Source organism: Orycteropus afer, unplaced genomic scaffold (genome assembly GCF_000298275.1).
Source record: "Orycteropus afer afer isolate SDZICR_OR568_19922 unplaced genomic scaffold, OryAfe1.0 scaffold00164, whole genome shotgun sequence".
Lineage (NCBI taxonomy): Eukaryota > Metazoa > Chordata > Mammalia > Tubulidentata > Orycteropodidae > Orycteropus > Orycteropus afer.
In genome coordinates, this window is record NW_006921751.1 from 4274028 (window position 1) to 4300584 (window position 26557).

Below are 26557 nucleotides of genomic sequence, written 5' to 3' on the forward strand. Positions count from 1 at the left end.
AACAACACCTGATAGAATAGCACAAATAACAGGACCTCCAGACCGATGTCAACATGCTGCAGAAATTATTACGGACCTCCTTCGAAGTGTTCAGGTTTGATAGAACATTAACGTTTTTGTTGTTTTGTTTTTGTTTGTTCATCAAATCGGAAAGTTTCCCCTTACATTTTTATCTCAGAGTCTGGTTGATCATGCTTTATTAATAAGGCTAGAAAGTTTAAATTGCTTTAAGATAGATACCTTGGAGCAGGAAGAAGACTATTAAAGTGCCTTGCTATACTCACCCCAGTATAAAAAGAGTGAATCATATCTGAACTTACCTAATTTTCAGGTTTAAGTATATGAAAATTGGAAAAATGGGCATGTGATAATTTCATCATGCAAAGAAGGATTTATTTCTTTGCTGAATTTTCTTCTTCCTGTCTTTCCCTCCTTAGGCTGGTAATCCTGGTGGACCTGGACCTGGTGGTCGAGGAAGAGGGCGAGGTCAAGGCAACTGGAACATGGGACCACCTGGTGGACTACAGGAATTTAATTTCATTGTACCAACTGGGAAAACTGGATTGATAATAGGAAAAGGCAATGTATTTTAAACTCAACATTTTAATGTGTGGTTAAAATTTTAACACCGTTCCTTAGTTTTCATTTGTGTTGCTTATTTCAGTAAGTTATCCATTTAAAAGTTGAGGTTTCAAGGGGAGCATGAAATGAATCATTAATTTATTTTAAAGTTTACAGTAAATGGATAATCTTAACAGAGTTTTTATCAGATAGGATACTGGCCAAAACCTTTTTTTTCTTTTAATGGCTTGTTTAGCTGTGAATGTCATCTTTTTAATAACTTCTCATATCTTTTGAATCTGTAGAGAAATTACTCTCTTTTTATTTTAGGAGGTGAAACTATAAAAAGCATAAGCCAACAGTCTGGTGCAAGAATAGAACTTCAGAGAAATCCTCCACCAAATGCAGATCCTAATATGAAGTTATTTACAATTCGTGGTACCCCACAGCAAATAGACTACGCTCGGCAACTCATAGAAGAAAAGATTGGTGTGAGTATGCTTTTAAAAAGGCAGTTACAGGTATTCAAAATCTTACATTTGGTTTATAGTGAGGATTGTATTGGTTTGAATAGATAAGAGGGTGGTATTACCTGCAAAACAAGACATTAGGATTGGTGGAGGACATAGTTGAAGGAAATGGTTAAAGAGAATTTAGTATTTATTAAGGGCTTACTATGGAGCTCTGGTAGCATAGTGGCTAAGACACTTGCCTGCTAACCAGACGGCTGGCGGTTCAAACCCACCAGCCACTCCTCGGAAGGAAGGTTGGGCAATCCTACTTCCGTAGTGATACTGCCTCGGAAACCCAAGTAGGGGTCACTATGAGTCGGGGCCGACTCGACGGCACATAACAGCAACAACAACAACATGTGGTAAAGAAGGAGCTCTGGTAGCATAGTGCTTAAGGCACTTGACTGCTAACCAGAAGGCTGGTGATTCAAACCCATCAGCCACTCCGCAGAGGAAGGTTGGGCAATCTACTTCCGTAGTGATACTGCTTCAGCAATCCAAGGAGGGGTCGCTGTGAGTCGGTTCTGACTCGACAGCACATAACAACAACAGCAACATGTGGTAAAGGCAAATCAGAGGCATCCTTCACTCTCGAGTGTAAATTTGCAAATCATCTTACACTAGCTCATAATCATCTGGGGAGTTTTAAAATGCAGGTTACTTGAGTGCTTCCCATCCTTCCACACACCCCTCTACTGCATGTAACACAAAGACCAATTCTGATTCAGGATCTCAGACTAGGTCCCAGCAACTAATTTTGGAAAGCTGTTCCAGGTGATTCTGGTGCACAGCCAAATTTGTAAATTTTTCCTCTTGAAATTACAAAAATGTATGAGCAGTCTTAATCATACCTTTTCATAAATGAGGCAAATAGTACTTTATTGAGTTAATTTACAATGAAGAGTTAAAGTGTAAGAGATCATCTTAAATTATTACTAATGGATTTTTAAAGTTCTATGATCCAGACATTAAGTATAATCATTAACAAAAGGAAGAAAATACAGATTCAGTAATTGCAGAGGTTGATGCCAAAGCAGAATAATGAATGGCACATCTTGGTTTTGGATATTATTAGCTTAATGTGCAAAAGATTAGGATTTCTGTTGGGTTAATGGGGAAATAAAGTTGTTTTTTGTATTTGTTTTTGCTTTTAAGAATAACTATTGTGGTTAATAGCATGAACTCTGGAGTCAGACTGCCTGGGTTTATTTCTGTCAGCTGTTTTCTGGTTGTATGTGCTTTATTTCCTTCTTAGTAAAATTAGGATAGTGGTATCTACTGAGTTGTGGGGAATGAAAGAGTGAGTGTGCACATGTGTGTGCATGTACGTGCTTTTGTGTGTGCATGTGTGAATCACTTCAAAGAATGGATAGCCATATAAAATGTGGCTACTTTTTCAGTATTACTTTTTTCAAACAGTAAAAGAATGGGTCATGGGTAATAAAAGCAAGGGATAATGTGAGCAATTAGAGAGCTAAAGGCATAAGTTAATAAAAGTGAGTTTACAAGTCATGGTATTTATTAGCCTTCTTATTTTGTACTGAGGAAATTGACAACCAACTGTGGTTTTAGCATTTTTTCAAAATGCCACATGATCGATATTAACTGCATGAAACGTGTTGTTTTAGAACATTCAATCTGATGGTCTTTGCCAGTCGGATTATCAAAAAAGAAATCAGCTAAACATTATTATGACATGGTAAGGATATAAAATATCCTTATTTGTTGAATGCATAGTGAAAAGAATTTTTATGGTACTTAGAAAAGTATGAACAATGAAAGGCAAAGGAAGAAATTTTAAGTTCTTGGTTTTAACAGGGTTCTGGTGATGAAGTAGAACTTGTGAAGAGGACATTAGTTTGATAAAGATCTAGTTAAAGTTTAGGTGAAGTGTTCATTAGTTAGTTAGAACCTGTAAACAGTTTGGGGAATATATTATCAAATGGTTATCTCATTAATGTTAGGATAGTAGAAGCAGAGATGACAGTGCTGATACAGATTTGATGTGTGATAGGTTCCCATGATTTAGATGGTGGATAATAAAAATAAGAATTATAAAAGAAAAGAGAAATAATGTTGTCTGAGGAGTATAGAATAGAGCTTTTAAAGAAAACATTTCATTTCTTTGCTAACGCTATTGGTTTTAATGAATTTTACACTTCTCATTAATACAGCAGTGTTAGTTGTAACAGAAATGAGGAGAGAAATTAAAATCTAAAACTTAATTGCTCGTGACTACCTGCTTCTCACTATCAGGCTATCTCATCTGACAATCACATTTACAACAGTGGTAGAATCTATCTGACTATTTGTGCATTAATGATGTACATCTGGCAGTAACAAATGCCAAGGTGTGAGGGAAGAATAACACTGACTGTGATGGTTAAGGTTATGTATCAACTTGGCTGGGCCTTGAATCTCAGTGGTTTGGGAATAATATAATTTGGCGGTTATGTATCTTCCATTTTGTGATATGATGTTCCATTTTCACATAATGCCAAGTTTTGCATAACAACATGGTCTTTGAAACCTAACCAAGTGAGGAGTGGGTATATATATGTAGGAGGATAGAAATGGAAGATCATTGGGCCATCGGGTTTAATCATTACTCTGTTTTTCTGATTTTGGTATGTTTTTCTGCCTTTTTTCAGGGCCCAGTCAATCCTTTAGGGCCACCTGTACCCCATGGGCCACATGGTGTCCCAGGCCCCCATGGGCCTCCTGGTCCTCCAGGGCCTGGAACACCAATGGGGCCATACAATCCTGCACCTTATAATCCAGGACCACCTGGCCCTGCTCCTCAGTAAGTATTGGGTTTGGTTCTGGGCTTTTCCCCCAGAGTCTAGCTTTTGGTATATTTTTTTACTCCTTTTATCTTTTCAGTGGTCCTCCAGCTCCGTATGCTCCCCAGGGATGGGGCAATGCCTATCCACATTGGCAGCAACAGGCCCCTCCTGATCCAGGTAAATGACACATTCCATTCATGGATAATACTGTATTATTGTAACTCCTGTAACATTCTTAAATTTTCTAGTTTTGATTCTACATTGTGTGCATTATCTGCACTCATTACTCTTTCTGCTAAGTATAGACACTGGTGAATAAAAGTGACATAAATGTAGTTTCTGCTTTCATAGAATTTTTTCTATCTTTATTTGGCATTTTAAAAATGGTACCGAAGAGTGCTAAGAGCTAAAAGCTACAGGAAAAGTTATAATTTTTTAGGTTTTAGATACTAGTGCTATAAAATGCATAGTTTGTTAATTGTGACATAATCTGTGACTCAGTGGTTAGTGTGCATTTATTATAAAGTTATATGAGATTCTAATGGAGTGTTAGATATTTGGGTATTAAACTCCCACATTCTCAAATAAGATACAAAGCAGTCTGTTCTAGGACTCCTGGTAAGGTAACTTCACATATTAAAATGTAGGCCTGTATCCTAACATACCTGTTTTTAATTCATATTAGAACTCTAAAATGTGTGGTGTTGAATAAATATTTTTTATAGTCACATCTGAGTTTCATATATATTGCATGCTATTCTTCTCTTGGCATCTTTCTCATACTATAGTTATCTTCCTGTCTTAGTCAAAGAGTTTTCTTTAAAACCAATTCATTTGAAGTCTGGTTTCATTTTTATCTCACCTACCTGGATGTCAGTGGTGGTTCAGTAGTAGAATTCTCACCTTCTGTATGGATGGCCTGGGTTCAGTTCCTACCCAGTGTACCTCAAGCACAGCCAGCACTTGATTTTCGGTGGAGGCTTGCTGTGATGCTGAGCAGGTTTCATCAGAGTTTTCTGACTAAGACAGTCTAGGAAGAAAGGCCTGGTGATGTAATTCTGAAAAACAACCATTGAAAAAGCTAATGGATCACAACAATCTGATCTCATTGTGTGGGGGATTGCCATGAATTGGGCCAAATGACAGTCATTAACAATAGTTAATAGCAACTCCTTCCTACCTTTTAGGTCTCTTTCACTGAAGTAGTGTCAAGGAAGGTACACAGTTCAGTATAATTCAGTGGATGCCTTTCAACACATGTAGTAAACTTAACCCAAAAAAAAAAAAAAAAGCAGTAATTTATTTAAATGAATTATTTCACTGAATTTGATTTACTTTCATAGGAAGTATGCCTTTTGGAATATTACAACACACCATGACAATCACCAGATAAACACACCTTTTGCTCATTGAACAAATTACCTTAAGTTGTACAAGGAGCTGAATATGCAAAAAAAATTAATTTATGATCATAGGAGAAGAATGCAATCCCCGTGTTAGTAGTAATGCAGTATAAGAACTCGGTATAAAAAAAGAAGAATCAAATATGACTTACTGTAAACAGTAGTCTAAAAGTTATTTTTTTGTTGTTTTTGTTTTTCAATTATGATTTGGGTGAAAATTTACAGAGCAGATTTGACTTCCTATATAAGAACTTTTATATGGAAAGTGAAATCTGCTCTGTAAATTTTGTATTGTACCTATGAGCACTCTTTGGATAGGTAGCATGATAAAGATAAGGAGTGGTCTCTATCAGTCTTGGCATCCCACATGGGGTAGTAGTAAAGTCACTTCTGTAAGAATTGGTTGATGAATATGGCTTCTACAACTGCCTTTAGAAGAGAATTTGTTGGCCCTGCCCAGATTTATGAAAGGGTTGCCAAGCTTTTATTTAGATTATTGCTTAGTTGTTAGTGTTCTGGGGACCAAAAAAATCTGTTGATAAAATGAAAATTAATGGGCTTTTAGATTTGGAGCCAAAATACTTTTCTCCAAATACCCAGCTCTTCCGCTGACTAGTTGTATAACCTAGGGAAGTCACTTAGTCTCTGAGCCTCAGTTTTCTATTGAGCTTAGACTTCATAGGCAGGCAGACCTGGAGAAATCCTAGTCTTACGGTATACTAATTAAAGGATGTCAAGCAAATTTGTTAATCCCTCTAAGCCTATTTTCTTATTATATAATGGTAAATGGAACTATTGTATGGTTTTCATACATCAGGAATAAAAGTATTCCTTCCTAAACTGTTGTGTAATCTGTTTCTCTCTCCAGACGACATGTTAGTGAAATATTTATATTGATTAATTAAGATACAGATCATGACACTATTAGGATTTGTAAATATCCAACAGTGATCAGTTTCTTAACAAAAGGTCTAAAGGGTGGCTTAACACTATGTTTTAATTTTTTTCCCTCTAGGAATCCTTTTTACTTAAATTTCACTAACATTTATTAAGTAGCTAAAAATTGCTCCCATTTGGTATGAAGGCTACACAGATCACATATAGATATAGGCTCTGACTAAGGAAATTACATTTTCCTGGGGATAGATCTTGATAGTCCTAATAGAAAGGGAGCTCTGGTAGCGTAGTGCCTAAAGCACTTGACTGCTAACCAGAAGGCTGGCGGTTTAAACCCACCAGCCACTCCTCGGAAGGAAGATAGGGCAATCTACTTCTGTAGTGATACTGCTTCGGAAACCCAAGGAGGAGTCCCTATGAGACAGGTCCGACTCGACAGCACCTAACAACAACAACAGCAGCAATATAAAGGGCAAAATAGAGATTTCTGATTCCTGAGAGATCACATAGTTTTCACTCATCACTTGGCTTGTGAGGGCTAGCCAAGTTCATAGGAAGCATAGCATGGCCAGAGGCCCAAACAGACAAGAAAGGATGTGATGACTTCTGAAAAGTACAAGCTATGTAGCCAGAGCTTAAGAGTAAATATAGTGACAAAAGAGATGAGGCTGGAATTGGAATGTAAAAGATAAGCTAGGGGGTTCAAGTTTATAGGATGTCGAATGATATGCTGTACTTAAAAGCTTTGACCACCACCCTTTAGAGTCTAGAGAATAAAGAAGAATTTCAAGTAGGGCAGTGACATCAAGTTTATGTTTAGGACAATCACTGTAATGAAGTATAGTTGATCTCTTTGTTTTTCCAAGATTTATGGGTTGTTCATTCTTGTAAACCAGTTAGGGTAAATAAAGTTTATAATTCTAGAATAATTATTTCTTCCTGGTACTGGTCAATCCATAGTAATCTTTTCCTTTAGTCATCTGCCACATGGAACTGTTGTGCTTATGACAAAAGCAGTTTAGAAACAAAAGGCACAGAATGGTTTGATACAAACATAAGATTGGGAGCCAAAAGATTTTTATTCAGATCCCACCTCTGCTACTCATCAGTTGTATAATCTAGGAAAGTCACTTAATCTCTTACTTTGGGTTTCTGTAATTAAAGGTAATGGTGAAAATGAAAATAATAAAAGAATGAGTTTCATTTATTCTTTTAATATTATATATACTGTTCATTTTTGGTTCTTTAAGTCTGAGTGTGAGAGATTATGGACTTCAGGTGCAAACTTTGATCTTGTATTCTAGCTAAAGCAGGAACAGATCCAAATTCAGCAGCTTGGGCAGCTTATTATGCTCACTATTATCAGCAGCAAGCACAGCCACCACCTGCAGCTCCCACAGGTGCACCAGCTACAACGCAAACTAATGGACAAGGTAAGTGTGGTAAAGAAAGAAAGAATTTTATATGTGAAAATCAACATTGTGTTTGGAATTACATGTGTAATGCATCACTGCATGGTATCTAAAATTTCTAACATTGTTCTTTGGTAACTTTATTAAGCAGAATTTTCTTTCATAAAGTTGCTTGAAATAATTTTAAATACAATAAAACTTGTAAGAACAGTATAAAGCTCCAAGATACCCCAGGAGTTAATGTTTTATCTCCATTTGTTCCATCATACTATCACATCTTCAGTCATTAGACATGATGTCCTGTTACCATTCAATACTCCAAATCCACTAATCAACATTGATAAGTCATGACTGCTCCCGGTTCACAGGCCCCCTTTCAGATGCCACCAGTTGTCTCAATAATTTCTCTTCTGATCCAGGATCCCAACTAAAAACAAATGTTGTCAGGTCTTTTCAGTCTCACCAATCTGGGATAGTTCTTCAGTTTTCCCCTCTCTTACATGTTACAAAGAATACAGGCCTTTCATCCTGTAGGATAACTATAAACCCAGATCCCTTAATAAATGCATCATGGTTACTTGGCAGAATTACCTTAGAAATGATTCTGTGGTCATATGACATTGACTACTTCTACCCTTGAAGTGGAAAACTTGATCACCTGTCATGTTGGTGCCTGGGTTTCTATACCATAAAATTATGATTTTTCTCTGTGAAATTGATTAGTATTCCCTATGGAAGCTCATAATACTGAGTTATGCCACTGTTCTGTCAGCCTTAGCCTCTGTTGGTAATGCCTGCCTGATTCAGCCACAACCGTGATATCAATTTTCTGTTTCTAGCATTCATTCTGCATTTATTACTTGACATTTTACTTGAAGAGTTTTCCTTTTCTGTTTATATCAGCATGGATTAGTTTTTGTTCAGGTTATATTTTCTAATTATTTTGTTGATTGAATTTAATTTACTAAAGTAGTCTATTCAGGTGTACCTTCAAAGTGACTTCTTTTGACATATTCCATAATCCTTTAAGCACTTCCTAACTTTTTGTTACGATAAGATGTTTTAGTCTTATTTCTACTTTCTGGGCTACAACCCCTAGAATCAGCAGTTTTTCCAAAGATCCTAGATTTCTTTAAATAGAGGAGAATATTTAGAAACAGAACTCGTGGTGCTTTCATTGTTCCTAAGGTGCAATTGCTTGTAGCTGCTTTTAGTGGGCAGAGCTAGGAAATACATGTACATAAATGCATGTTGTTGTTGTTGTTGTTGTTGTTGTTTGCTGTCGTGTCGGACCTGACTCATAGCGACCCCTCCTTGGGTTTCCGAGGCAGTATCACTACGGAAGTAGATTGCCCCATCTTCCTTCTGAGGTGTCCGGTGGGTTTGAACCGCCAGCCTTCTGGTTAGCAGTCAAGTGCCTTAGATACCTAAAATACACATAAACATCTGTAACTTTCTATATCTGAATATGTATGTGTATGTTAAAACCATATGTTCCTATCAGTGCCTATAATTTCATTCTTACACTTGAAGATTCTTTCTAGCCTTTTCTTTTTGTATGTTTGTGAATGGTAATTCACAACCCTGGTATCATTATATTTCTTTATTTGCCCAAGCAGTTTATTTATATGCCCAGTGCAGCTAGTCTTCCAAACACGTTTACCATCTTTTCTGTCTGCTAGCTCTCTGCCTCTGGCAACCTGTCTGTGACACCAGCAGGTCACACTGTACCAAACAGCACCCCCTCCCACCCTTACTGTACTATGGCATACCACTACCAACTCCTTTACTCCAGGAACAGAAGGAAGGGAGCAAAATTACCTTTAAAAACTTTAATTTTGTTTTTTCCCTCCCCCCTTGAACAAGGAGATCAGCAAAATCCAGCACCAGCTGGACAGGTTGATTATACCAAGGCTTGGGAAGAATACTACAAGAAAATGGGTATGTTCTACTTTTTTTTTGTACACCTAATTAAATTTAAACATTTAGTAACTACCACAATAGATGGTTGAAGATTGTATGAAAACATGTTTGGCACTATGTTTTTATTAACTTTGACATCTTTTATTCATTTATTAACTTTAAGAATCTTAATGTGGAAAATAATTGAGAAAGAATACATTGTAAAATCACTGGACTTTCATAGATACCCAGGTTATTATATATAGTATGTGCTGATAAAAAGAATTAAATTTGTGATTACCTACCAAGGAAATCATATTTCTAATTGTATGTGTCAGCTGGTTACAGTTGAACCTAGAAATTATCCCACTGATGCATGGCATTTGAATATTACCTAGACTTTTGTCAAAGATGGCTAATATGTTAATAAACTAATAAGGTTAAATTCTAGAGCACTGAGCAAAAATGAGTGGTGTGTGATACCATTATTTTTGCTGCAGAATAAGCAGGTAAAGAAGTGATGTACAGGGACAGGAAGTAAATGTCTTAAGCGGCGTTTCCATATATGAAAAAAGCATTTGGGAAGGCCATTTTTAATTCAATAACTATAGACCATAAGGAGCTCTGGTGGCAGAGTGGGTAAGAGTTTCAAACCAGAAGGTTCCAAACCATCAGCTGCTCTGTGTGAGAAAGATGAAGCAATCTACTTCTGTAAAGATATACAGCCTTGGAAACCCAGTGGGTATTGCTATTAATCAAAATCGACAGTGGCAGTGGGTTTGGTTTTTATAGAGCTTATACTACATGTAGGAGCTCTGGTAGTGTAGTGCTTAAGACATTTGACTGCTAACCAGAAGGCTGCTGGTTCAAACCCACCAGCCACTCCTCGGAAGGTTGGGAAATCCACTTCCATAGTGATACTGCCTCGGAAACCCAAGGAGGGTTGCTATCAGTTGGGGCCAACTCAACGGCACATAACAACAACAACAACATACTACATGTAAAGCATGGTGATAGGTGCTAAGAATGCAGTTAGTTTGTGGGGGTATCTACTATTACCCCTGCCCTACTGGCTGTTCTTTTCTAATGGAGGGTACAGTTGTTAGCCAAGTAATTTGTAAGCTATTTGAAAAGTGCTGTGGAGGAAAAATACTGTACTGTCACTGACATTTCACGTGTGGAGACTAGAAATAAAGGTTACACAACTACAAAGTGGTAGAATTAGAATTTGAACTTTAAAAGAGTTTGAGTCCTAAACCTGTCTCCTAAATTTGGTCAGTGACTGCATAATTTACTGTCCAAACTAATATACTTTTGAGACTGAATGAAGATGTTTTCAGTAATTATGCCATGACAACTTAATGGTTAGAACCTCTGGTCACCTTTAACTTTAATGAAGTAATGTCACTGGTTTAAAGAGTTGAACATGTTGAAGTTAAACGGCATTAGCCCAAAGTTGTGTTACTACAATAGGTAACATGCCAGAGATGTCCCTGAATTATTATTAAAAATGAGTGAGAACAAAGGCCTGTTAACAGACTTAAGTAATTACTGGGGAGTGAATTTGACTTTTATACTTTATTATATCTTTGCACTGTGGCCATTAATAAATTTACTGTCTATTTAGCCTTTTTAATTTTTACTTTTCCAAAAGGAGGGGATGTATCAAATATAATCAATCTATGGTCTTAAACCATTCTATTTACTATTAAGAGTACATCGTTGACCTCGCCTTTAATTTTTTTATTTTCTGGTATTTCCTGCTTACTACTCTCTAAAATTCTTATTTTTATTAACATACTGGACCATTGAATCCTCTGTGGGGAAAAGGAGCATAAAAATAACTCTTATGTTCTCCCTTCTGGTCCCAGGCTAACCTCTTTTCTGTTGTATATTTCTGTAGCACTATAATGATCAAGTGTTAATTTTAGGAGCAAAGTAGAACAGTTTGATGATTCCGTCTCATGTAAATCTTAAAGGAAATAATGTTAGATAATTTAGTCCCTGGGTGATTCGAATTGTTAATGTGCTTGGCTGCTAACCAAAAGGTTGGAGGTTTGAATCTACTCACAGGGACCTCAGAAGAAAGACCTGGCAATCTATTTCAAAAAAAATGAATATGATCTATCTATTCATAGATCAAACAATGGACCCTCTGACACAAATGGGGTCACCATTAGTTGGGTCAAGTTGACAACAATGTTTTGGTCGACTCTTAAAAGTGTTTCTCGTGATATGAGAAGGCTAATTTATTTTTTCCTATGCAAATTTTTTTGTGAAAGATTAGTTGCTTAACTGCTCTAATTTCTTCTAGATACATAACTTATCCTCAAGATCTTTTTAAGATAATTACAGCTAAGGGAACTTGAAGCATAAAACTGAGATGGTTTGATTTTCAAGTTTCTTAAATATAAGGAAACGGGTTATAAAATATCAGGAAAATAGAGATCTTAATTTCCAATTCTAACTTTCTTTTTTGAAGATTCTGTGGTTTGATCCTTCAGTGTCAGGAAGAGTCTTACTAATTCCCAATTCGGTGTCCTCTTCCCCAAACTGGACAGCCTGCCACAGCTTATGAAGCCTAATTAAGTCATATAAAGAAGGGAAGCAATCTGGTGGAGAGTACTTTTAAAGCTAGAATGAAGGGACATTTTGTAATAGGGAAAAGACAACAAAAAGAGTTGCAAAGAAGAGAGATTATTTTGAGGGGGAATAGTGTCTACACTAGGAGCTCTGGTAGCATAGTGCCTAAGGCATTTGACTGCTAACCGGAAAGCTAGTGGTTCAAACCCACCAGCCACTCTTCGGAAGAAAGGTTAGGCAATCTACTTCAGTAGTGATACCACCTCAGAAACCCAAGGAGGGGTCGCTGTGAGTTGGGGCCAACTCGACGGCACATAACAACAACAGTGTAGACACTTAGACGAAGTTTAACTTGAGGAAGACCCTTAAAATGTTAAGCACTGATAATAGTGGACTCTTAATCTATAGCATTTTACATGTTAGGCCTGAAGGAAGGGAGAGTGAGAAGTTGTGGGGAAAGATGCAGATACTTACAGAGCGGTAAACTGACAATCTGTTGAAGCAAGGCTGGCTCTTGGAAGGTAATAAAATATTACAAGCATACTCTAGGACAAGTCTTCTATCTTGAATGAAAGGAAATCTCAGTAAAACTTTATATATTGTAAACCTATATTAGGTAATGTTCTACTACTAAAGTGTAAATTGTTTTACATCAAAACTTTTTGAACTGAGAAGGAGAAGAAATAGATTGATAGAAAGGGTTGTTTTGCTACTTTCAGCTGGGCTGAATAGATCATGTTTGCCTCTCACTTTGGAAGGATGGAATGTATTTTTCTTTTGAGTACCTTCAAGATGGATATGTCAGATGTTAACAGCTTACTTACCAAGTGTTTGACTTTCTTAGATTCTAATCTGTTTGCTTTTAGCTTTGCACAGTGTTATTTGAGTTTGAGGTTTTTTAAGAAACATTTGAGTGATGTATTTGCTTGATGTGTCTCCCTGTTCCTACCATCTCCTATTGTTTTGCCTCTAAAGTGAAGTGCTTCTTATAATGAGGTTACTTCCCTTAAGCTTGAAGTGAAAATTGTTACTACCTTAACCACATCAGGTTTGAGCCTCAAGTAAGCAGGTTTTCAGTTCTGTAAGAGATGTTGTATGATTTTACTGCTATTTAACAATTTTATAACTATTTAAACTTGTTCTAGGTTTGCTTAAATTTTATCTTCTCATAAGATCAATATGTTAAACTCACTTGTCTCTTTGAAAAGTTTATGAAAAATAAAATAATTTTTATATATATATAGTGTAAGGGCTTTCTCTGTACTGTTGCCTAAAGAAGAAAGGGGTTTTCATACATTTTTAAAATTAATAATCATAAATCTTAAATTTTTATTCATTCAGATGCTCTTATTTTTTTGACAATTTATGTGATGATAATAGACTACTTTCTGAATTTATAAGATTGTTTTGTTGGCAATATCTGATAAACATACAAGAAGCTTTCTGTATGTCTGATGTAGTATTTTTTTCTAGCTGTATTATTTCATAGAGCCAGGTGAATTGCAAACTAAATAAAACACTATTCAAATAAAGGAACTGAATGGAAAACACGGTCTTTTCTCCCCAATATTTTTCAAATTGTTTTATACCTTTAAAAAATTGAGAAAAATAAGTGAACACCTGTATTTATACCTTTTACCCAGATTCACCATAATAATATCAAGAAACAGTCTATGTATTTAAATTTTCTTGGTTATCACCAAAATGTCCTTTAGTATTTTTGTATATTTGTTTTGTTCAGAACCTATTCAAGGTTCATGTATTGCATATGGTTGTTCCATCTTTAGTCTCTTATTTCAGAAAAGTCTTTATGGCTAGAAAAAGACCTGCTCATGAAAGTTGTTGGATTTTATGTGTTTCATCAGTCTTATTGCTTAGAACCTCTTCATTAATTGTTCTCTGTGTCTTTGTTATTTTAATAAAATTGTGTTGTACTAAGTTTTTAAACATCTTATTTAAAACGGATCTTGCTGTTTCTCTATACAAATAGTTGCTAATAAACAGGTAACAACAATTTTGGTCAGATCTTCTTAAGTTGATAGCCTTTAAATTTTTTTGTTTGGTTCTCAGAAATAACTTCTTCTCTATTTCTCCATTAAGGCATTTTAAAGCCTGTAATGAAACAGATCCAATTGGATAAGAGGCCAAAAAGAATATAGTGTGTTTTTCCCCCCTCCTTACTGTCTGCTTATCATCACCACCAGGGAACCATCTGAAGGTTTATAGACTGACTGACTTAAAGCATTTTCCAAACACATTTAGCACATTAATGGTTTATAAATTCTGGAATTGAATCAAGACATTGCCTAAATACTTAACCTTTTTTAGTTAAAGCTATGGGTTGTGTTTTGTTTCATTTATTACTCATAGTGATGCTCTACAAATAAAAGTTATGGTTATTAAAAGACAAAAAGGACATGAAGAATGTTTTTGTTTTGTTTTTTAAATTACAGGGTAGTTTTCTGATACTAATGAATATGTAAAATAAAACCAGGAACATTCTGACCCTCTATGCTTTTGTCTTTGTAACCTGTTCTTACAGTGGATATAATTTTGTATTAAAATTTAGGGGGTTTTTTTTAGGTCAACAAGGGCAGACACAAGATTATTCAAAGGCTTGGGAGGAATATTACAAGAAGCAAGGTATTGTTTTTATTAGAAATGAGATTCTTTTGGGCTATTAATTGTGGTTACAGCAACAAAGTTGTTCTGTTTTCTCTAAGGTCAAGCAGTTCCTGCTCCTACTGGGGCTCCACCAGGTGGTCAGCCAGATTATAGTGCAGCCTGGGCTGAGTACTATAGACAGCAAGCAGCCTACTATGCCCAGACAAGTCCACAGGGAATGCCACAGCATCCTCCAGCACCTCAGGTATAATAGATTTGTTAATGTTTTGGTCTGTTTTCTGCATGTTTGCTGTTTGTCTGTTTGGGAGTATGTTTTGCCTTTTTAATTTTTACCTGGCAAAGTGTAATCGTCTAAATGAAGTTACTGTGGTGTATTATTTGGGTTTTTTGGTTTGTTTTTTATAATGCTTTCTGGCATCTGAGTGCTGAATATTTCTATAATGCCTTTGATTTTAAAAATAAATTTTCTTCCCCCAGGGATTTGAAAATCATGCAAGAAGCCACCACCATTTATATTAACCAGTTTTTCTTTCTTAAAGGATTCACTCCTGAGTTAGCTCCATTTAAAGGATTTTCTTTAACTTTTTGTGTATTTCTTATGTATCTCTTCTGCACAGGGCCAATAATAAGAAGTGGACAATACAGTATTTGCTTCATTGTGTGGGGGAAAAAAACCTTTGTTAAATATATGGATGCAGACGACTTGATGAAGATCTTAATTTTGTTTTTGGTTTAAAAAAATAGTGGTTTTTTTTTTTTTGGTTTTTTTTTTTTGGTTTTGTTTTTTTGTTTTGAAAATGTACAAAATATCTATCACTACTGATAGGAGGTTAATATTTCTGTGTAGAAATGAAAATTGGTTTGTTTTTAGTATTTAGTGTAGATGTACACATTCCAGCAAATGTATTTGCAACTATTATGTGGTCATTGCTTTGTGATATAAATGTACTTTTTCAATGTATACTTTCACTTTTAAAATGCCTGTTTTGTGCTTTACAATAAATGATATGAAACCTCCTGTGTCGGTAAGTTGGATATGTGGGTAATTAAAGGATTCATAATTTCTTAAGAATGATAAATTAAGATACATATACACAAATATATAAGCTTTCCCCATGAAATATTAATTGAGTTTTTTAAACACTGGCATGTCTTTTCCCCCTTGCAGTATAGTAGTAGATTGGAGGATCTTTTCCATTTGTTGTATTTGGCTGTTTCAGCACAAGTAATCCTGATATCTTCATTTTTTTTTTCCTTCTGTTTGGTTAAAGCTGCATGTGTGTACAATGATCTTTGGCATACTTCCATTGCTTTAACAGTGAAATTTCCTTTTATACATGACCACTGTTTCAGACCTGTACTGCTGCTATTACAGTTAACCTTTCTATTCTTAATTTAATACTTACTTGATTTACAAAACTGTTTCAGCATAACTAATTTTAAACAGTTTTCTGATAGAGAGAGTATGAGTAGTTTAATAAGAAGAGGTTTTTTCATGTAAAGCAGTTCTTTCGATGTGTATAATAGTGTGTTTCTTTCTAAATTTAGGGTAGAAAAGTGAATAGTATGTGAAAAATGCAGCTACATTGCATCACTGAAACAAAATTGGGATATAAAAATTTCAAGCTTTTTTTTTTTCTTTTTGCAGTATAGATAAGCTTTGTTTTGTAAATGCACAAGTCCAATCATTGAATCAACTTAATTTTTTTATGTACTTGAAACCATTTTATTACTCTTTAACATTCATGCTGAAGTTCTGATATTTTGTTGAAATCCATTGTTTTACTCTTTGCATATTTGTTGGCTCTTGCATATTAATATATTAGACTACATGCAAATACAGTCTGTCTTGCCATTGTCTGTTGAAGTGCAGGTTTGATCCAGCCAGTATAGAACTAGCTCTGTAGGGGTGAGGAGGACTGTGCTGTGTATCATCCTTGATTGTGTTCCTTCAAGGAGCATTGCACTGTAAGTACATCAGAATGACAAATTGATGAACTGCAACAGTATCTTTTTGTCAATGTTCCACATAATGCAAATGCCATACGTTGTGTGAATATTATGTTGGAATACAGTGCTGATATCTTGGAAAACCATAACTGCTCTTTTATTTAACATAGAATAATAAATAGATCTGTATTTTATTTTAAGTGAGCTTAATGGGTAAGTATTTTTTATATGCTTTAGCTATAGCTAAAGAAAACTGATATTAACAGAGTTAAATAGTATTACTCATTGGTGCTCCTAAAGTAATTGTTTTTCAGTGTAAAAGTGTGCATATCTTAAATATTAATCTGAAAGAAATGTATCAGATAGAAGTGGTTTTCAGTTTGCAGATACAAAGTAAGCAATATAGCTGTTTTAATGCCATTTCATAAATATATGTCAGTTCATTTGGTGGGGAGCACCATTTGTTGTTTTGAATATACTTTAAAGGAAGATGTACAAGGGCTTAAATGTTGAGATTACCTATAGGTTGGAAAATAGCAGTACATTTCATTATAGATACTTAGAAATGTTTTTTTTTTATTGTTTTTATAGAACATAGAGTGACTTCCCTTACCCTATTGAGATCCAAGTATGTAGTTCTAGTTAAGGAGATAGTTATCTTTTATCTTTAGAGTAGGGTATTGACTTGAACAATTTCAGTATTTTGCATGATACTGTTTTATAGATGACCATTTTACGAAGTGGTACGTTAATTAAACTGAAGAAATAGTTCATATGGATTCAGTATCATAATTCACAAAATGGAGGCTGTTGATTTTGATTCATTTAAGGTTTAAAATCTTTATTAATTGCAAACAGTGCAATTATTTATACTTCACAGTGCCTTCCCAGACCTTCCACCTTAGGTTCTGCTGCAAAAGCAACAGGTAAGCACAACCTAAGGACATATATAAATAAATATTTCAGTACATTAATGTTGTCCCTGTGAGATTTTTGTGGTTGTGTATTCAAAAGCAATCTGCTACTGCTTCCCCAAATGTATTTTGTTATTTATGCTACCATATTAGTGGAAAGTCTGTAAGTTGTTCAAGCAACTGTTTTCTTTTCTGGGTAATGTTTTTTATTTTAATTTTTTTAATTAAAAAAGAGACAAGTAGATTGCTGCTGGAATTGAACTACTTCCATTTTTGTTATCTTTTCCCAAGTGTAGAAGAATTGTTAAAATTAAGAAAGGGAAGTTAATTCAAGATTTAGGAAATCTGGTCAGAAACTTCAACAGCCTTCACAATTTGTTTATATGATTGACAGGACATTTTCTTTGCCCTCCAAAGCTATGGCTTCTTTATTTTATTCTTGTTCTTGAACTACAATAATTCAGTAAGGACATTGTGGGTCAGAGTTTTTTTGTTTGTTTGTTTGTTTGTTTGATTGTTAAGAGACAATTCAGTTTTCATAGCTTACATGCACTGAAAAAGAAGAAAAGCAATACTGCCAGTTTGTTTTGATAAAAGGCATGTGCATCAGTGAAATGTTAGCTGTATAGCAAATAAGCTTTCATAATCTGTATAGCAATCAAAATTTTTCTGATTTATAACTTTAATATAACTGACGCTGCATTAATTTTATTTTTGCCAGTTTAAAATGTTTGTGTGTTTTTACAGAGAGAATTTTAACTGGTACTCTTTTGAGTTAAGATGAATGTAATAAAGCAGCATCTTATCAGTTTTGTTTTTGATTTCTAAAATGTGCTGATCCTTTTAAAACTCCTGCTTATCTCTACAACAAAGAAAAATATTCAAAAATACTGCCTTCATTTTCACACACAGTGCTGAAGATGCTGCAAGCACCAAATCATAGCTCATAAAATCAGGTCCTGAGATAGTTACCCATAAGAGGAATCCTTTGAGTGTATGCCATTGGTGAGCCGATGAGCATGGACCATAGATGGGCTCAATGTAGAAGGTAAAATTGGCAAATCATAATTGAGAAATATGAAATGTATTCCCATACATAATATGATATAGGGTGTAATGTACCTGCTTTTGATCACTTTTCATTTTAAAGTACTAGTCACTTGATCTTAAATGTTCCATGAACTGTTGATTTTTTTTAATGTACCTACTGCACCACATGTGTGTGTGTATGTGTGTGTGTGTGTGTTTTAATAGTCAATGATAGGTATGTTAAAATTGATAATATAAAAATATAAAGGGGCTTTTTGAACCTTAAGAGCCTGTCAAGTTTTGGTTAGTTGTAGTTTGCTTTTTTATAAAAGAAAATATAAATGAATGCTGATAGATACTGGGGCATTATTTCTGTCTCATAGGAATTTTTTTTATTCATTGCCATAAGCCTTCACTGATACTACAGCATTTTTTAAATGATGCTGATCTTAGCCTTGAAATAAATGGAAAGCTGAAAAGGTGAGCCAGTTGAATTGAATGCATTGGATAGAACAATGTTTAGTTTAGATTGAAATTGAACTGATTTATTTAGCATTTAAATTTGAGGATTTTTTTTTTTAAGATCTTAGTGTGGTGATACTCTAGATTTTTATAATTTGATGTTTCTTTTAGAAATGAGAAGTAATACTTTTATTTTTTAATTATTGAAAATGGTTTTAATACTAGAACTAGTGATTTGATGCTCGTGGTTTATAAAAGTATATCCTTAAACAAATATCTTGGTAGTTAATTTGTAAGGGTGGATTTGGCTTAAGAGTAATAAAATACCTTTAGAGGGAAATGGAAATATATTCACAAGTGATAACATTTGATTTGTTTTGAATAATCTGCCCAGGAAACCAGTGCAACCAAGAAAGTTATCTATTGTCTAGAATAATGTGTAGAATTTACAATTCAATGAGGTTCTTTATTTTTCATTTTCTGCAAAATCTGCCACATTTTAAAATGCATTTTAACAATACCTACTTAAAGATAATTTTGATTCTGAAAATAACCTTATTTTTTGTTTAATATGTCACTTGAGTTTTCTTGCCATGATATGAAAACCTTTGAGGGATTTTTAAATTGGTGCTTTTAAGAGGCAAATAAATCCCAGGTTTTTATTTTCTTCAATGATAATCCCTATAGAAGCTCTTAAATGTATTTGCGCATATATATATATTTTTTCTTATGCATGCTCAATGCATTTTCGTCCTGAGAAAAGCATTCTCTACAGAAACTACCCGTGTGTAAAAAGAAGATTGGCTTAAAATGGCTACTGTGATGGGAAGTGTCTTAGGGAGATGCAGCTTGGACTTGAGGTAAATTGAATAACTTTACAAACTGTGGTTTAGAGCTTGCTTTTATGGTATTGTGTGTAAAAGGGCACATATTGCTGTAATTTTGTATTGATTATGGTTTCTTCATTTAAAAAAATAAATGTACATTGATGAATATAACAGAGGAGTGTTTTGTCTCTTTTCTACATATACTACTTTACTTGACTATTTTTCTAAAATTTACGGTGTACTGTGAGAAAATGTTATTTTTAATTCAAGTCTTTTTAATACAGAAGTTACTTTATTATCAGTTTACATGGTAAAATAAAATTCTTCCAGAAAATTAAAATACGCAACAACTTTGATCATAGAACATGACAGCTAATTATTTACAAATACTTTTTATAAGGAGCAGAATTTAAAACTAAAGGTTGTGCCATTATTTTATTTTCTAAATCAAATCCTCCTAAGAAACTCTCCTATTAAAAGTTTTAATTGTGTTGAAAGTGTTTTCTCTTGCATGAACTATTAATACAAAGTTTTCTTATTAAATATGCATTTGTTCAAGGAAGATCGGCATATATTTGCTTTATAAATTGGATGATATATTACACACATTTGAAAGTTATTTATTGCTTTCAGCATTCAGAACTGAAAATAAGATGGTGGTTTCTATCAGATTTTCTCTGGCAGTTATTTCTTGAAACTGATACTTTAGTTTTTGTTTTGTTTTGTTTTTTCCCATGCTCCTCCTTTAAAAGGATTAACTCCCTTCCCCTCAAAAAAATCTGCTTCAGAAAAACTTCAAAACTACAACTAGAAAACCCACCCAAATTGATGGATTCCAAATTCTTGAAAAAAAACAGCCATTTCCTACTAAGTTTAAGTAAATAGCCCATAAATGACATTATTTCATGCAAAATAATGCTTTCTACTTATTTTATTTCTTTTAAATCATAATTGCTGTAAACTCTGATGGGAATTAACATCCTTCTCAACAGGGTCCAATAGAATAAATGAATAAATTTCTCAGTTCCTCCAGTTAAATAACATGTTTATTGACTGCTATTGCATGATATGGCAATGAATCTGATGTTTGTTTAGAAAGGAAGTAGGTATTCCTTAGAGGAGCTTGTGTTTTGAAGACTGTTATGAAAAGGAATAAGAAATCAGCACAGTGGCACTTCTCGTTTCCTTTTTTGGCCCCGCCACAGAAAAGATGGATGAAGTAAGAAAGTTGGAGAGCGAGAAAGTTCCAGGGGGAGGGGAGGGAGTGAATTAGTAGTCGTCAGCTAAAAAAGAGAAGAAGGAAGAAAGGTGATTTTTTTTTTAAAGGTAATTTCTTTTTAAATAGAAAAGTTAGATTAAAAGAATCATTAATTCTTACTTTCAATGGTTAGAATACATGTACTAGCTGCAGAGCCTTTATTGTTGACTGCTTTACACATATACTCTCCTTCATCTTCTGGGAAAGTTTCTGGTAAATAAAGGCAGTAAGTTTCTCCTCTTTCAATATATTGATAGTCTTCTCCATCCTGCAGTAATTCTCCTTCAAACCACCATGTGATTTCAGGTTTGGGCTCTCCCATTACTTTAACAGTAAATCTGACTGGCTCACTGTCTACAACTGATGTGTTTTTTAGAGGCTTCTTGAACCATGGAGCTCCTGATCTGGTTTGTTCTTCATCTTCAGTAGTGGAACCATTCATGATGCTGCCCTCATCTTCTTCCTCCTCTTCTCTTTTCTATATTAAAATAAATATATTCAGCTTGGCATTTATGATATAATAGCTTTTTTTTTCAGCACAGTCTCCCAAATCACATTACATCAATATTTAGACAGTGGTTAATGATAGAATTCTGAAGGTAAATGTTTTAATTTAATTAAAGAAAATGTTAGTATGCTTACTACAAATTGTACATTACAAACATTTCGGTAACTTGAATGGCATCAAAATATTTTTATGCCTCATAAAACTTGTTTTATTAAGAGAACATCTGGAAGATGAAGGATAAATAAGCCCTGGTACCTTTTGTAGTGCTGCATCAATTTCCTTCTGTTCAAACTGCATGCGAAGTAATTTTTGTTCTTCAATTCTTCTTTGTTCTTCTTCTTCTCTTGCCTTAGCCATTTGTTCAAATCTAGCTTTCATATTCACTTTATGAGTAAATGGAGCCTCACTTTTTTTTGCTGGCTTTATATCTACATCTTCTTCCTTCAAGAGAGTAGGCCAAGAATAATAGCTTACATTCTAGGAACCAACTAGAACTAAAGTTTTAATCCAAATATGGTGGTGTTATGTGCCATCAAGTCAGACCTGACTCATAGCGACCCCTCTCCTTGGGTTTCCGAGGCAGTATCACTACGAAAGTAGATTGCCCAGTCTTCCTTCCAAGGAGTGGCTGGTGGGTTTCAACTGCCAGCCTTCTGATTAGCAGTCAAGTGCCTTAGGCACTGTGCTACCAGAGCTCCCAAATGTGGTGTTATAAATCACAAAACATTTTCTTAACAAAGAATTCCCTTCTTCCAGTGTAAATATTACACAATATTAATAGAGTCCTAGCCTTTGTCTTTATTTGCTCAGCCCTTTCTCAGTGCTTATTGCTGATAGTTGAGTAGAAGAAAAAGATTAGATCGACTATATATTGTATATGTTGTTAAAATACTCCCTTGGAGAATATCCATACTACTATTCACCCATCTACATAATAGGGTTTGAATGTAGGCAAGTTGTTCTATAGTTTTTTCATATAATGATTTTCTCTTCTTCACCTGTCTTAGTTAATAGAAACCGTCCTTAAGATCAATTTCATCCAACAAAAATTTTGATGGTCAGAATGGTGGAAAAGAGTTTTTGCAGGTAGGAAAACAGGTAAGGGCAACTGTTAAGAGAGGCAGTGGTTGGAGCATGGGTGAGTCATTGAGGTGAAATGTTTGAGTCATCTGTTTTGAAAAGTGAGAGTTGAAAGCCATGGAAACCAAAGGAGTCATTTAAGTGCCTATGCCTAGTTTCTGGTATTAGTGTGAGTCTACAAAAAAGTCAATGTAGTGTTGGGGTCATTGACAGCCTTCATGTGCAGTTTTCTTAGAGTTAGCAAATAGTAGGAAACAAAACATTAGGGTGGGTGTAGTTAATTTAGTTTCTAATGTAGTTGATAGCTTGTAAACTAAGGCTTTTGTGGATCTATGGAAATCCCACCATTAAAATGCAACAGTCTGCAGTATGGATTACATTTCACCATAAAACTAAAATCCTCACAACTGGATCAATAAGCTGTGACACAATAAATGGTGAAAAGATTAAGTTTTTAAAGATTTCATGTTACTTGGTTCCACAGTCAACACCAATACAAGCAGCAGTTAAGATATCAGATGACACTTTCCTCATCCAGAGCAAAGAAGAATGAAGAAAACCAAAGATTCATGGAAACAATTAGTCCAAGCGACTAGTACACCATGCCAACCTCAGCCTATACAACTGATTATGAGACCATATGAACTAGATGGTTCCTGGCTACCACTGTCAACCACTCAGAGGGGAATGTGTGTAGGAGATCCTGGATAGAGTGGCAGAACAATGTGGAACAAAACTCAAAATCATTTAAAAGTTAGGGGAGGCAGGTTTGCTGGTCTAATAGAACCACTGAGAGTATGGGTCCTAGCTGCCCTTCAGGTCTGGAATTGAACCCACTCCTGTGGCTTCCAGCCAAATAAAAGACAACATTTGCACTAGATAGATATAGACTCCTTGGAGAGAGCAATCATGGCACAACAGAAGGGCTGTTTATGCACAGTGGGCAGGAGTGCATGGAAAGAAGGACATGGAAGAGGAAACTATGGGGAAGAAGTGGAAAGGGAGCTGTTGCATTGTGGGAAATTGTAGTCAATGTCATGAGACAGTGTATGTAAACTGCTGTATGAAAAGTGAGTTTGCTCTCTAAACTTAACCCAAATCACAATTTTAAAAAGATACCAGACAACATATATAGCACTGGGTAAATCGGCTGCAAGAGACCTTTTTCAGGGAATAAAGAGCAAAGATGTCTCCTTGAAGACAGGTGTAAAAACAGGTGGTAAGCCAACCCATGGTATTTTCATTTGCATCATATGCATATGAGAGGTGGATGGTAAAAAAGGAGCACCAAAGAGTAGATGCTTTTGAGTTGTGGTATTGGCAAAGAATACTGAAAGTACCATGGACTGCCGAAAGGACTAACAAATCTGCCCTGGAAGAAGTGCAGCCAGAGTGCTCCTTGGAAGCAAGAATGGCCAGACTTCATCTTGCCTACTTTGGTCATGTTGTCAGAAGGTACCAGTCCCTAGAGAAAGATACAATGCTTGGTAAAGTGGCAGGTCTGCAAAAAAGGGGAAGGTCCTCAATGAGATGGATTGACATGGTGGTTACAATGATGGCCTCAGGTGTGGCAAGAATTGTGAGGCTTGTGCAAGACTGGGCAGTGTTTTGATCTGTTGTATATAGGGTTTCTATGAGTTGGAACCAACTTGACAACACCTACAACGACAACATACTTAACAGTAGTAAGAGTAAAATGCTCTGGTGGTACAGTGGATCAAGTATTTGGCTATTAACTAGAAGCCAGTGATTCAAACTCACCAGCTGCACCAAGGGAGGAGGATGAGGCAACCTACTGCCGTAAAGATTTAGCCTTGGAAACCCAGTGGGGGTCACTATGAGTCAGAATCAACTCTGGCAGTGGGATTGTAAAATTGCTTCAGGACACAGCTAAATAAGGGAAATTTTAACAAAGCTATTTATGAGCTAATTGCCTGTAGAGGAAGAATCTTGGTTCATGAAAGTTTTAAATCAGTTGGAGTTTCACCTCAGTTCCAATAAATGGAGTAGTAGATAAAAGGTGGTTTTTTGGTTCTCCTGCATCATTTTTTTATCTGATTTAAAATATACTAGAACATCAGATAAAACCTGATGTGAAAATTTTATTTATGCCATTATTTCCCTTCAGTTGATGAACATAGTGCCAAACTATAGTTACTGCTAATGAATGGTGTTGATACGGTTGTTGGTTATTACCTTAAAAGACTACGAGAAAATACAAGTTAAACAATGGTTTGCTTACTGCAATTTTATCTCAGTCTTTTCCAACACTTAAATCGGGAGGGGTAGAGAACACCTCTTTGTTTACACTTGTACATTTAATTTTACTTTGTTTACTGAATGAATCTTTAAGAATAGGATATTCCAGCATGTATATTAACTACTCTTCTGACTAAATAGTTCCTTCCCACTTAATAACAGGCATTCTGGATTTAGCATAAAATAGTTTCTAAACATTCATAACTGTACAAGTTAACCATTTAGTTACCTCAAACTTCCATTTGGAGAAAAATAAAATTGGGTGTAAGTAAAAGAATTCGTCATGAGCTAACGGTTAGAAAGTTTGTGAACAGTATCATTTATTGTTAAGTGTAATCTTTACCCTTTCTTGAACTTCTGAAAAACCAGATTTAAAATGTTTCCAGGAAAGGAATCTACTGAGAGTCATGTTAAATGGGAATGATCTTCATTCTCAGTTACATTTTCAATAGTGCATTGATAGCCCCAAAATGTGAATATTAAAAAACACAGTTGGGCAGTGGTTTTGAGATAAAAGAAGCAAACGAAATCAGTATACCTTACTGGAAAATCTTAACTACAAAATCAGACACTAAAGCTGTTTGCATGATTTAAATACCTTATGATTGGTACATATTAAGCACTACAGGAGCTAAGATGGGATTCTTTGGTTAAGAATGTTTACATAAATGACTTAGGCCTTGAATGATGAACAGAATGTAAACCTTTAAAGACATGTTGAGCACTGACATTTTTGAAAGGAGAAACAATCTGATTTTGGGGGTGATTGTTGGGGTTCAAATAGGGTGTTCTTACTCTGGAATTTTGTTGTATTTTATGCCAACAAGTTTATAAAAGATACCTTAAAGACCTTTAATCCAAGAGAAAAAGTGTGATAATATCCTTTAAAGAAGGTGATCCACATCCTAACTTGCATTTATATATACAAAAGAAAGCCAGTTAATAGTAATAAAACAGGAAGCAATTTATCTACCTCTTCTGTACAGCACTTAACAACAGTTTTGTAGGGATAAAAATGAGTGGTCTGAGGTGTCACTACCTTTATCTCTTTACAGACTCAATCTCAACTAATCTGACCACTAAATGTTCTCTGCTTTTTGTCATTCACTTTCAAACTATTACTTTGCAGATGACTTCATCTACTCCTCTACTGGCCATAAAAATTGTGGTCTCTATTTCCTGAACTCAAGGCCTGAGTTTTCAACTTGTTTTAACTTTCTCAGGATTTCCTGTGCTTACACAGTCAAAAGTTGGAAGTTCATGACTGTCCAGAAGTATCTCAGAAGGGCTTGGTGAACTATGTCTCAAAAATCACCTATTGAAAACCCTATGGAGCACAGTTTACTATGACACACAAGGGGCCACCATGAGTCAGAGTTGTGTTTTTATTTTTTACCCTATATAGTTCATATTTCACATGTCCAAAACAATTTATTCATCCCACTTCTTCCTGTCTCCTGAATTCTCTGTAGCATTAGTTAGCTTCCCTGGTAATCTGGAAGTAATGTCAGGCTCCTCAGGAACCACCTCCTTCCTGCCCATAAGTAACTTGTTAGTTCTTTTGAGGCTAGGTCTGCCCCACCCCCAGA

The 26557-nt window shown here is 35.1% G+C and overlaps 2 protein-coding genes across 2 annotated transcripts in view; one reads left to right on the forward strand and one right to left on the reverse strand.

Moving 5' to 3' along the window:
* FUBP1 (far upstream element binding protein 1) overlaps nt 1-15200 on the forward strand; it is a 30720-nt gene extending 15520 nt beyond the window's left edge. Inside the window, exons 12-21 of the mRNA XM_042781745.1 lie at nt 5-94; nt 438-579; nt 892-1052; nt 3725-3876; nt 3957-4036; nt 7464-7592; nt 9438-9512; nt 14640-14699; nt 14780-14925; nt 15159-15200. Coding sequence (XP_042637679.1) covers nt 5-94; nt 438-579; nt 892-1052; nt 3725-3876; nt 3957-4036; nt 7464-7592; nt 9438-9512; nt 14640-14699; nt 14780-14925; nt 15159-15200 — 1077 coding nt within the window. The remainder of the gene's footprint in view (nt 1-4; nt 95-437; nt 580-891; nt 1053-3724; nt 3877-3956; nt 4037-7463; nt 7593-9437; nt 9513-14639; nt 14700-14779; nt 14926-15158) is intronic.
* Nucleotides 15201-21230: 6030 nt separating this feature from the next.
* The window catches only part of NEXN (nexilin F-actin binding protein), a 39121-nt gene continuing 33794 nt past the window's right edge, over nt 21231-26557 (reverse strand). The window contains exons 11-12 of the mRNA XM_007946488.2: nt 21885-22070; nt 21231-21599 (exon numbers count right to left, since the gene is read on the reverse strand). Of these exons, the coding sequence (XP_007944679.1) occupies nt 21231-21599; nt 21885-22070 (555 nt within the window). The remainder of the gene's footprint in view (nt 21600-21884; nt 22071-26557) is intronic.